This window comes from Anguilla rostrata, chromosome 18 (assembly GCF_018555375.3).
Source record: "Anguilla rostrata isolate EN2019 chromosome 18, ASM1855537v3, whole genome shotgun sequence".
Taxonomy (NCBI): domain Eukaryota; kingdom Metazoa; phylum Chordata; class Actinopteri; order Anguilliformes; family Anguillidae; genus Anguilla; species Anguilla rostrata.
This window is the reverse complement of record NC_057950.1, coordinates 26,542,329-26,554,917: the sequence shown is the minus strand read 5'-3', so window position 1 is coordinate 26,554,917 and position 12,589 is coordinate 26,542,329. Positions and strand designations below refer to the sequence as shown.

General features: G+C 56.9%; 1 protein-coding gene across 1 annotated transcript in view; it reads left to right on the top strand.

The window, feature by feature from the left end:
• The window catches only part of jag1b (jagged canonical Notch ligand 1b), a 37,747-nt gene that overhangs the window by 18,526 nt on the left and 6,632 nt on the right, over positions 1–12,589 (top strand). Inside the window, exons 7-18 of the mRNA XM_064317238.1 lie at positions 348–467; positions 1,752–1,865; positions 2,193–2,306; positions 6,256–6,369; positions 6,575–6,621; positions 7,090–7,263; positions 7,728–7,878; positions 9,729–9,893; positions 11,201–11,314; positions 11,442–11,555; positions 11,666–11,779; positions 12,109–12,225. Coding sequence (XP_064173308.1) covers positions 348–467; positions 1,752–1,865; positions 2,193–2,306; positions 6,256–6,369; positions 6,575–6,621; positions 7,090–7,263; positions 7,728–7,878; positions 9,729–9,893; positions 11,201–11,314; positions 11,442–11,555; positions 11,666–11,779; positions 12,109–12,225 — 1,458 coding nt within the window. The remainder of the gene's footprint in view (positions 1–347; positions 468–1,751; positions 1,866–2,192; positions 2,307–6,255; positions 6,370–6,574; positions 6,622–7,089; positions 7,264–7,727; positions 7,879–9,728; positions 9,894–11,200; positions 11,315–11,441; positions 11,556–11,665; positions 11,780–12,108; positions 12,226–12,589) is intronic.

The window sequence follows — 12,589 nt, the reverse complement described above, 5'->3', positions numbered from 1 at the left end:
CTGTCTATTGTGACACAAAATGCTATACTGAATAATAATGACACATTCAATAATTGGAACAATGATAGTAAGAGAAGTAGGGTGCCACGGCTAATTGGAGACTAAATTTCCCATAGATATGAGTGTGTGAGCGAATGTGTGAGTGCATGGTGTGTGTGTGCCCTGCGATAGATTGGCAGCTTGTCCAGGGTGTACACCTGCCCCTCACCCAGCACCCCCTGTGACCCTGCCCAGGATAAGCGGGCATAGATAATGGATGTATGGATGGATAGTAACAGAAGTAGGGCAATAATAATGGATTTACTCTCTCTCTGCCCTGCCACGCCCACCTCCGCTCCCCCCCCAAGACCTGAACTACTGCGGGACGCGCCAGCCCTGCCAAAACGGGGGCACCTGCGGCAACACGGGGCCCGACAAGTACCACTGCTCCTGCCGGGACGGCTACTCCGGCGTCAACTGCGAGAGGGGTACGTGCCCGCCCCCGCCAGGCGCCCAGCATGCCCGATTAGTCAGACGCGCTCACGGAACCTGTTACCCGCGCACGCGCGCGTCCCTTCAGGTTTATTAATCATGCAGCGTGATCTACGCAGTCGAACCTTTCGCTCTGCTCTTCAGTTCTGTGAGCTCTTGCGCTTGTTTACGCTGAATTTGACATGTACCGCTATTGTAACTCCCCGTACCTTCATTTAGGCCACTTTGTGTGTGTACCCTAATAAACGGCGAACGTTTGCAAACCCGTGGTTTTGGTGTTTTCTTATCCGTCTGAAGTACAGTAACGGCCTAGTTGGCCTGAGTCCAAGTGAAAGCACGGCGGCTTTTCTGTTTCCGCGTGAAAGAAAACAAAACGAAACAGAACGTCTGAGGGTGTGAGTTCTGGCTGTGCTCTGAGATGCCTTTAGAGTCCGCTCCCGGGTACAGTGGCGTCCCTGTGGGGCAAACTGGGGAAGGTGTTTTTTTTTGAGTACGTGAGGGATGTTAATGGGGATGAGGGGCGGGGCTGAGCTGTGTCAGAGGCTTTGATATGGCTGACTCATGTTGCATCTGTCAGACTGGTCTGTGATGGATGGGCGGGGCTTGGCTGTTGTTTGACTGTTGTGTGACGGGGACGCCCTTAACTGGAATATGACTTCAGATTTTTAATGGGAGGATTCCATGGCAACGAATGTTTTATTGTGTGTGTTTATTATTATTTAGGTGTGTGTGTGTGTGTGTGTGCATGCGTGCACGCGTGCATGTGTGTGTGTGCACATGTGCATATGTGTGTGTGTGTGTGTGTGTGTGTGTGTGCAGTAGGGTGGGGGAGTAGTGACTGTCATGCTGCACAGGCGAGCTGTACCAATCAAACCCCTCCCCTCCCCCCCCCTTCCAAATCTCCGATCATTAGTTCATTTGAAGTGAAGATCACACTTCCAAATGCAGGCCGCATACCCCCCTGTCCCACACTTTAGCCACCCCCCCACCCCCCCACCCCTGCCCAGTTCCTTTGCACAGGACTCCCCAGCAGTAGGCTGGAAGTCTCGCTGCATTGGTCAGCTCAGCGCAGCGTGAAAAATGATTTCCTGCCGGTGCCGTCCGGAGCAAGGCTAATGCTAATGAGACCAGGTCTGGGGGCCGCTGCCCTCCTGGATGCACCTAGGGAAGTTTGGGGTGGTCTGGGAGAGGGAGGGGGGGTATAACGGAGGAGAGACGCCCCCCCCCCTCCTCCCGCAGTGTGAGAACTTTGTGCTTAAACCTGTGTGCCCCCCCCCCAGCGGAGCGCGCCTGCCTGTCGGACCCCTGTGCTAACGGAGGGACCTGCGCGGAGACCAGCTCCGGGTTCGAGTGCCAGTGCGCGGCGGGGTGGAGCGGCCCCTCCTGCCTCACCAGTAAGCGCGGTGCGGCGTGACTTGGCATCCAAATCACCCCCTCCCCTCCCCTCCCCTCCTGCCTCACCAGTAAGCACGGCGCGGCGTGACATGGGGTCCAAATCACCCCCCCTCCCCTCCCCTCCCCTCCCCTCCCCGCCTCACCAGTAAGCACGGCGCGGCGTGACCTGGGGTCCAAATCACCCCCCCTCCCCTCCCCTCCCCTCCCCTCCCCGCCTCACCAGTAAGCACGGCGCGGCGTGGGGTCCAAATTACCCCCCTCCCCTCCCCTCCCCTCCCCTGGTGACAGTCGCCGCGGTAACGCCACGCCCTTCCTTTCCCTCTCAGATGTGGACGACTGCACCCCGAACCCCTGTTCCCACGGCGGCGCCTGCCAGGACCTGGTCAACGGGTTCAAGTGCAGCTGTCCCCCACAGTGGACCGGCAAGACCTGCCTGATCGGTGAGTGCCTGCCTCCCCGCACCCCCCTTCACCCCCCCATGGTTATGGAGGCGGGGCATCTCCTATGTGCAGGCAGGGCAGTAACAGTAAAAATAGCAATCATTTATTATTCCGTGTGGCAGTATAATGGGTAAGGTACTGGTCTTGTAATCTAAAGGTCATAGGTTCGATTCCCGGGTAGGACACTGCCATTGTACCTGTGAGCAAGGTATTTAACCTGCATTGCTTCAGTATATATCCAACTGTATAAAAGGATGCAATATAAATGCTATGTAAAAAAATAAACTTGAGCCAGTCACTCTGGATAAGAGAGTGTGCTAGAATGCCTGTAATGTGTTTTTCGTGCACCCAAAGCTCTATGTTCAAGGTGCACAGTATAAAGTAATGAAACAAATGGTTCTGTCCTCATGATAATTGAGTCGGACATGCTTGCTGAGCTGGGCGAGCAGCTCCCCTAAAGTAAGGGCAGTACGTCCTCCAGCCACTAGGCGGCAGTCTCTTCCGCTCTTCCTCTGCGCTGGAACGGAAAGCGCGCCGTTCCCCAGGAGCAGCTGGTTCTCCCGGGTTAGAGCCCGTCTGCAGCTGGTGCTCTGAGCACCAGGGCCTTGTGAGAGAGAGCGTTCGGTTCTGGGGCAGGCTAGTTCAGGAGAGAGCTCGGGGGGGCGTTGAGGAGGGAGGGTGTGGGGCAGCACCTGGGCCTTGTGAGAGAGAGCGTTCGGTTCTGGGGCAGACTAGTTCAGGAGAGAGCTGGAGGGGGCGTGGAGGGGGGAGGGTGTGGGGTAGCACTGGGGCGATGAGAGAGAGCGTTCGGTTCTGGGGCAGACTAGTTCAGGAGAGAGCTGGAGGGGGGCGTGGAGGGGGGAGGGTGTGGGGCAGCACCGGGGCGGTGTGAGAGAGCGTTCGGTTCTGGGGCAGGCTAGTTCAGGAGAGAGCTGGAGGGGGGCGTGGAGGAGGGAGGGTGTGGGGTAGCACCGGGGCGGTGTGAGAGAGCGTTCGGTTCTGGGGCAGGCTAGTTCAGGAGAGAGCTCAGGGGGGCGTTGAGGGGAGAGGGTGTGGGGCAGCACCGGGGCGGTGTGAGAGAGCGTTCGGTTCTGGGGCAGGCTAGTTCAGGAGAGAGCTGGAGGGGGGCGTTGAGGGGGGAGGGTGAGTGGGGGTAGCTCTGGGGCATTCGGGGCTGGGGCTGCGGTGTAGGGGAACGCTGTTCGGCCTCAGCGAGGGTGAGGGGGTGAGGGGCGGGGCGAGGGGGGGGGGTTCGCTGTGGGAAAGGCAGGGGCTCCTCTCCGCCCCGCTGCCGTACGGCTGAGCCCCCAAAGCCGGGATGATCTCATGAGGAATGAGCCGGGGGCGTCCCGGGGAGAACGGGCCCGAGCTTCAGAGTCCGTTAGAGACGCGCCACTGAGCCCATTTACCCCTCTGATCCAGCAGAGCCCCCCCTCCCGACTGAGCCCATTTACCCCTCTGATCCAGCAGAGCCCCTCCTCCCAACTGAGCCCATCTACCCCTCTGATCCAGCAGAACCCCCCACCCGACTGAGCCCATTTACCCCTCTGATCCAGCAGAGCCCCCCCTCCCGACTGAGCCCATTTACCCCTCTGATCCAGCAGAGCCCCTCCACCCCACTGAGTCCATTTACCCCTCTGATCCAGCAGAGCCCCTCCACCCCACTGAGTCCATTTACCCCTCTGATCCAGCAGAGCCCCTCCTCCCAACTGAGCCCATTTACCCCTCTGATCCAGCAGAGCCCCTCCTCCCAACTGAGCCCATTTACCCCTCTGATCCCAGAGAGCCCCCCCTCCCCACTGAGCCCATTTACCCCTCTGATCCACAGAACCCCTCCTCCCAACTGAGCCCATTTACCCCTCTGATCCAGCAGAGCCCCCCTCCCGACTGAGCCCATTTACCCCTCTGATCCAGCAGAGCCCCTCCTCCCCACTGAGCCCATTTACCCCTCTGATCCACAGAACCCCTCCTCCCAACTGAGCCCATTTACCCCTCTGATCCAGCAGAGCCCCCCCTCCCGACTGAGCCCATTTACCCTCTGATCCAGCAGAGCCCCCCTCCCCACTGAGCCCATTTACCCCTCTGATCCAGCAGAGCCCCTCCTCCCAACTGAGCCCATTTACCCCTCTGATCCAGCAGAGCCCCTCCTCCCAACTGAGCCCATTTACCCCTCTGATCCAGCAGAGCCCCTCCTCCCAAAAACCCTCTGCGCTCGCTCTGTCTCTCTCTCTGACTCTCTCCCTCTCTCCCTCCCTATCCCCCTCTGCTCTCTCTCTGTCTCCCTCCCAAACCCCTCTGCTCTCTCTCTGTCTCTGTCTGTCTCTCTCTCTCTCTCTCACTCTCTCTCTCTCTCCCTCCCTATCCCCCTCTGCTCTCGCTCGCTCTCTCTCTGTCTCTCTCTCTCTCACTCTCTCTCTCTCTCTCTCACTCTCTCTCCCTATCCCCTCTGCTCTCGCTCGCTCTCTCTCTATCAATTCAATTCAATTCAATTCAATTCAATAAGCTTTATTGGCATGGTAAGGGTACACTTACATTGCCAAAGCATTCACTCACATGACAAATATAACAGACAGGCAATAACAATTTAACTACAATAAACAGAAAAAATATAAAATCCAGACAATCCACAGAAATAAAATTCTACATCTAGAACATAACACATACAAAGTGTCAATTAACTATAATAATGTTACTTTTCTGGTGTCAATGTTACTCCCTGTCCCTCAGTTTGTGGCAAGTGGCAATGTATTGTGCTGCCAAATCTACACATTCCCTTCTTTCTCCCAAAAGGAATGGCAGCTTCTCTGTCTCTGAGTGCATCTCAAATTGTGGGCAGATTTTTTTCATTTTTAGGAAGAACAGTGACCTTGTCTCTCTGTATTTCTCACATTTTGTGAGGAAATGAAGCTCTGTCTCCACCTCTTCAGTGTCGCAAAGTGAGCACAACCTGTCCTCTCTGGGCAGCCAGGTCTGCCGGTGTCTACCTGTCTCGATAGCCAGGTTGTGTTCACTGAGTCTATATCTTGTCAATATTTTCCTTGTTTTTGAATCTTTCACTGTGGTCAGGTAATCTGCCACAGTGTACTCTCTTTTTAGGGCCCGATAGCATTCTAATTTGCTTTGTGTTTTTGTTTGTGTGTCCCAATAGGTGATGTAATTTTCTTTATGTTTTGCTATAATTTGGTTGACTCTAATTGTTTGTATGTTGCTGTCTTGAGGCTGCTTTGTGTTAGTAGGGGTTAATGAACTAAGCTTCAAGACTAGCTGGCTGAGGGGACTCTTCTTTGGGCTCATCTCTTGGTATTTCAGGGCCTTGTAATGATAAGAGTGGGGGTCGCTGTTTTTGAGGTTTTTTACGTTGTCTACGAGGTCGCTGTTTTTGAGGTTTTTTACGTTGTCTACGAGGTTTTTTAAGTTGTCCACGATCATGAAAATGCACTTCTTGTACGTCGCTTTGGATAAAAGCGTCTGCCAAATGAATGTAATGTAATGTAATGTAATGAGGTGAATCCAAAATTTAACTGCCCTTTTTTGGATGTTAATTAATAGTGGGTATTGGCCTATCTCTCTCTATCTATCTCTCTCTCCCTCCCAAACCCCCTCTGCTCTCGCTCACTCTCTCTCGCTCTCTCTCTCTCTCTCTCTCTCTTTATCTCTCTCTCTCTCCCCCTCTGCTCTCGCTCTCTTGCCCCCTCTCTCTCTCTCTCTCTCTCTCTCGCCCTCTGATCTGCCTGTTTTGTGTGTGTGTGTTTGTTGCGAGGTTTTTTTTTAACTTCTGTGCATAAATGGCTCCTCTCCATGGCAACCAGCTCGGTTCAGTTTTGAATGTGGAGAGACCCACCGAAGTTCCATCTCAGGGCGACCAAAAAGCATTTCTCGCGCTCCCCTTTACGTCACTGTCGTTCCCGCGGCCTTCTCCTCAACTGACGTCTCGTGTTTGTTTCTCAAGACGCCAACGAATGCGAGAGCAAGCCCTGCGTGAACGCCAACTCCTGCCGCAACCTGATTGGTGGATACTTCTGCGAATGCGTAACAGGCTGGACAGGACAGAACTGTGACACCAGTGAGTGGGCTTCAAATTTGAAAATGTATTTTTAATAGGCTAAAATATTATGTATTCATATTTAATCTTTAAATATTAAAGAGTTTATGGTGATTAGGGAAATCTGATGAAAGCTTAGAGAGTTAACTGTGTTAGCTAACTTCAAGTCTGGCTTGTGATTTAAAAAAAAAAAACATCTAATCTGCACGCTCTATCTGGTTCACAGATATTAATGACTGTGAGGACCAGTGTCTGAATGGAGGCACCTGCAAGGTAAGACTTCTCTCCACAACTTATTTCTGTACTTTTATATATTTATATAAACTTATATGAAGGAGTTTACATCCTCTTTTTTTTTTAGAACCGTCTTTAAAAAACAGCAACTGTTAACGCCTCCCTGGTGCTTTCAGACGCTTGAAAAACAGACGTAATGAAGATGTTCCTTGTAAAAGGGGGGTGGGGCAGTGAGAAACTATGGATCAAGCTCTTTGAGCCGCGCAGAGGTGGGGGTGGGGGGTGGGGGCGGGGGGTGGTGGGGAGGGGGCGGAGCGCCCTCCGACTGCAGTAAATAGGATAATCGTGGATACGCTTTTATTGCCAGGAAAGTCCGTCTTAATTATCTAGCTTGTGTGATGGTGATTTTTTTGTAATGCTTGTTTGTTTTTTTTTTCCTCCCTCTCTCCCCCCCCCCTCCCCCCTCCCTCCTGCCGCTCTCTGGTTGTTGTCCTCTCTCTCTCTCAGGACCTGGTGAATGGTTACCGCTGCCTCTGCCCGCCTGGCTACACGGGGGAGCGCTGCGAGACGGACGTGGACGAGTGCGCCAGCGCCCCCTGTCTGAACGGAGGTCACTGCCGCGACGACGTCGACGGGTTCCAGTGCCTCTGTCCCGCCGGCTTCTCGGGCAACCTGTGCCAGGTGGGCAGCGCCAATGCCCAGCCCCCGCATCACCCCCCAACCCCACCCCACCCTACCCTACCCTACCCCCACCAGCCCATTTGTGACATGTTACATTTCCTCCTCCACCCGACCCCCTCCCCCCCGCCGCCCTCCGCCCCCCGCCCCCTTCCAAATTCCTTCCACACTAAACGCCTGTTGTTCTGCTATTTAAAACCAAGGCTTTGTTCAGCTGGAAGGCCACTTATGAAATATTCATGTTGATTTAACTCCCAAGTCAAGGAGAAGCGGCTATTTATTTCCACTTGTGAGTATTTTTTTCTAAGCTGCTTCCTGGTAGTTTCTGTCGGGGTGGGTGGGGGGCGTTGGGGGGGTTGGGGTGGATTGTGGGGGGTACCATGGACTGTCCCAGAGTTGAGAAAGCTGCATGGCGGTCAGTTTCACGGTCATTGTGCATAATGGCGGCTCTCCTGCCCCCCCCACAGCTGGACGTTGATTACTGCGCCCCCGACCCGTGCCAGAATGGAGCACGCTGCTTTAACCTGGCCACCGACTACCTCTGCACCTGCCCCGAGGACTACGAGGGCAAGAACTGCTCGCACCTGAGAGACCACTGCCGCACCACCTCCTGCCAGGGTGAGTCTCTCTCTCTCTATCTCTCTCTCACTGCCGCACCACCTCCTGCCAGGGTGAGTCTCTCTCTCTCTATCTCTCTCTCACTGCCGCACCACCTCCTGCCAGGGTGAGTCTCTCTCTCTCTCTATCTCTCTATCTCTCTCTCACTGCCGCACCACCTCCTGCCAGGGTGAGCGCACCTGCCTCAACTCTCTCTCTCTCTCTCTCTCTGTCTCTATCTCTCTCTATCTCTCTCTCACTGCCGCACCACCTCCTGCCAGGGTGAGCGCACCTGCCTCAACTCTCTCTTTCTCCCTCTGTCTCTCTCTATCTCTCTCCCTTTCTCTCTCTCTCTCTCTCCCACTTGTGCTCTCTCTCTCTAGCTCTCTCCCCTTCTCCTCCTCTCTCTCTGTCTCTCTCCCTCTCTCATCTCTCTCCCACTTGTGCTCTCTCCCTCTCTCCTCCTCTCTCTCTCTCTATCTCTCTCTCTCATTCACCTGCAGACTAACTCGCCCGCTCGCTGGGTGAAGCTGCTAGCTGTAGCGCTGTAGCGCTGTAGCCCTGTAGCGCCGTAGCGCCGTAGCGCCGTAGCGCCGTAGCACTGTAGCACTGTAGCACTGTAGCGCTGTAGCACTGTAGCGCTGTAGCACGTTGCGTAAGGAAGCGCCTGAATGCAGAGGCTCAGCGCTAACAGAAGCCCTGCAGGTCTCCAGGGCCTTGTTACCGATACTGATACTCGGATACTGTTTCAGGTCTTCAGGCTTCGCTGCCAGATCGTCCTTGACAGGCACCCCCCAAAACCCCCCCCACCCCCCGCGCTCCTCCCACCCCATCTCCTCTGACGCGCGCCTCGCCTACCTAAAATATTTCCCGTAATTCCCGCTGCACCCCATCCTCATCACGCCCCCCCTCCCCTGTCTCTCTCTCTCTGAAACTCTGGCCAAAATTTGGCAAGACACTAACAGCGCCGTGTGTGTTCCTCCTGGCAGTGTCCCCCCCCCCCCTCCCCGCCCCCTCCCCCCCCACCCCGTGCTCCGTGCTGAGCGAGCAAACTGAGGTCAGACCAACCACAGCGCCGGAGAGAGAGAGAGAGCGCTTGCCATTTGGCAGGATTTGGAGGTTATTCGGTTTATAAGACAACCTCATCCGCATGACACCCCCCGCCCCCCCCCCCCCCCCCCCCCCCGGCCCTCCTCGACCCCACACCTTTTACCCATACTAAACAGGAGGAGGAAACCTGAACTGAACCTATTCATGTGGCTTTTGAAAAAAAAAAAAAACCTTAGTATTTTTGTTTCGCATTCTGGTCCTTCTGAATGGGTGTTGCTGGCGGCGCTGTGATGGCCCCGTGCTGGCTCCCAGCTTCAGGAGGACGTGGAGGGGCCAGGGTGTCAGGATGTAGTTTTGCTTGTTTGTTTATTTAGAAACCCCTTAGTCTAGTTGTACTCGTCTTCCTGGGTTCAGCGTGTGCGAGCACAAACTCGCAAACTGTTAATGTGCATATTTGGACCAGAGTTCAAAGCAGAACAGTGCATACAGTGTAGTATCAGACCGTACAATGTGATTATGAGTGGGAATAATAACACTGCCTAGACATGATGTTCAACAGAAAAATAAATAAATTAAAGTAAGAATTTTAATGTGGTTTTTTGAAAGCCTGGGTTTTGTTTCAGCCTGTCCTACTGAGATTGACGTACCTGTTTCTGTTTGTCCGTCTGTCTATCTGTCTGTCTGACTGTCTGTCCCTCTGTCTGACTGTCTGACTCACTGTCTGTCTGTCTGTCTGTGTCTGACTGTCTGTTCCTGTGCCTGTCTGTCTGTCTGTCTGTCTGTGTGCCTGTCTGTCTGTCTGTCTGTCCGTCCCTCCGCAGTCATAGACAGCTGCACCGTGGCCGTGACCTCCAACAGCACCCCGGAGGGGGTGCGCTACATCTCCTCCAACGTGTGCGGCCCCCACGGGCGCTGCAGGAGCCAGGCGGGGGGGCAGTTCACCTGCGAGTGCCAGAACGGCTTCACCGGGACCTACTGCCACGAGAGTGAGTACGGGCGGCCTTCCCTGCCGTCCGGCGCCAGGTGTCCAGGGGGGAGGGGGGGGGGGGGGAGGGGTGGTGCTGATAGCTGCCTGTGCCCTTGGGTACCGGGGCCTTCTAGTGTGTCTGTAGGCCGCTGGGGACCCTGACGGCAGTGCAGCGGCCTTGGCGAGCCAGTGTGCGGTGGTGGTGGCCCTGACCGCCCGCTCGGTGGCGGTGGGGGGGGGGGTTCCACGTGTGTGTCCCGGGCTGGCGAAGGACCCGCCGAACAGCTGGAGGGGCGGGGCTGGCTGCCTTTCGGAGGCGGAGCCGGGGGGGGGGGAGAGCGGGACCGAACGCAGTCACGGGCACTGTCAGAGCGGAAGGGGGCGGGACACGGGGGGGGGGAGGCTGTGGGGTTAGGCCCCGCCCCCCTTCGGCTCTGACCGTGCCCATGACTGCGTTCGGTCCCGCCCTCCTCCCTCGGCCCCGCCCTTTCTGCCGGGCCGGTGCGAGCGGGAGTCGCTCAGCGCCCGCGGGGGGAGCGCAGCGTGCTTCTGTACGCTAAGCTAAATCGCGCGTCGCAGGCGCCGCGCATGACTGAGATCGAATGAGAGCCAGACGGGGAACGTGAGAAACTCAGCCGAGGCTCACGAGCCCACAGCTGCATCTGAGGCTAAAGAGCGCAGCGGTCACTGCAGGAGACGCACATTCTGCTCCACCACGCCGACCCAGAGACAACAGAGCACAGATCAGGGCTCACGTTGGCTGGGACGGGTCAGGGGCCATTTTGGCTAGGACGGGTCAGGGGCCACGTTGGCTGGGGTGGGCGAGTGGCCATTTTGGCTGGCACGAGTCAGGGGCCACGTTGGCTGGGGTGGGTGAGGGGCCATCTTGGCTGGGACGGGTCAGAGCCATTTCGGCTGGGACAGGTCAGGGCCATTTTGGCTGGGATGGAACAGGACCCACGCTGGCTGGGACGGGTCAGGGGCCCATGTTCACTGGGATCAGCACCTCGTTCTAAGCAGGAGCAGGATCGGCGATGAGCGCTGCTGGAGGGACCGTGTGAGCCCTGCAGCACTGCTGCTGACCCTGACCCTGCTGACCCTGAACCTGGAAACGCCAGAGGGGTTAAAATCTGCTTTTTCACTGCACACCTGGTCATCAAAGCTGCCTTTGGAAGTGTAACGGTCAGACTGTCTGTTTGAGTCCTGAGCCTGCTCCAGCCCTGAGAGGCTCCCTTGTTCAGGAGCCACGAACAGGATGTTGCCGATGTCCGCGTCTGTGCTGGCTCTCATTCCTGTCTGTCCGTCTGTCTGTCCCTTTTCCCGCAGACATCAACGACTGCGAGGGCGGCCCGTGTTGGAACGGCGGGACGTGCATCGACAAAGTCAACGCCTACCAGTGCATCTGCGCCGACGGCTGGGAGGGAGCTCGCTGTGAGACGGGTGAGCCCCCCTCGACCCCGCCCCCCCCCCCACCCTGCTGTCACCCACAATGCACTGGGCCCATTCTCCACGCGCAGCCCTGTTTGCAGCGCAAGCTAACCGTCTGGACTCTCGCCCCCGCCCTCAGACATCGACGACTGCGGAGCGAACCCGTGCAAGAACCGCGGCGCCTGCCAGGACGTGGTCAACGACTTCTACTGCGAGTGCCGCAACGGCTGGAAGGGGAAGACCTGCCACTCCCGTAAGTCCCGCCCCGCCCGTCCCCGCCCCGCCCCGCCCCTCAGCCCGAGCGCCGTTGGCTCGTCTGTGTCCGAGCCTGACCGCCCCCCTCCCCCCGCTCGTCTGTCTCAGGTGACAGCCAGTGCGACGAGGCCACCTGCAACAACGGCGGGACCTGCTCCGACGAGGGCGACGCCTTCCGCTGCCTGTGCGCGCCGGGCTGGGAGGGCGCCACCTGCAGCATAGGTGAGGTCACGGCGGGCGCCGGCCCGAAGCTACGGCTCCGACGTCCACGACGTTTCGTTTACCTCCGCCGCGCTCCGACACCGCCAGCCGCTCCTCCCGCCCTCCGCAAGCGGCGACAGCGAATTAAAGAGCCGCGATTTCAAAGTCGCCATGACTTTTAATTGGTTATTTTTTTATATTCCGGGCCCAAGTCAAACAATGAAATGAAAGCATTGCATGTTGTGTAAATAGCTAACAGGAGGGAGGGGGTGGTCCCTGAGGGGTCTGGGGTAGTGCGTGTCTGTGGACCTGATGCTGACACCCCCGTGTTTCCCCCCCCGCCCCCCCAGCCAAGAACAGCAGCTGCCTGCCAAGCCCCTGCGGGAACGGCGGGACCTGCGTCGTCACGGGAGACGGCTTCGCCTGCGTCTGCAAGGAAGGCTGGGAAGGCAGCACCTGCACCCAGAGTGAGTCCCGCGCGGCCGGCCAATCGGGAGGGGAGGGGAGGGGAGGGGAGGGGCGGAGCGGGCGGGCGGGCGGGCGGGAGGGGGGAGGGGCCTACTGCATGTCTGTGGGGTTCCGGTGCCGGACACATTAGAGTATAGCCAGAAAAAGGACGTATGTCTCCTGGTTTTTCTCCTAATTTCCACGGTGGTTTATTGGCATGTAGTTATTCGCTGTTGCCAAAGCGACGGTAACCGTATCAATAACGCACGCCCGGGCTGACGGTGACACGCAAACTTCCTGTTTCCGGCTTTTCATTTCCCGTCAGCCGCATCTATAATGAGCTCCCCTTGCGCCTGCACGTTCTGAAACGCGTCCCCCGAGCCT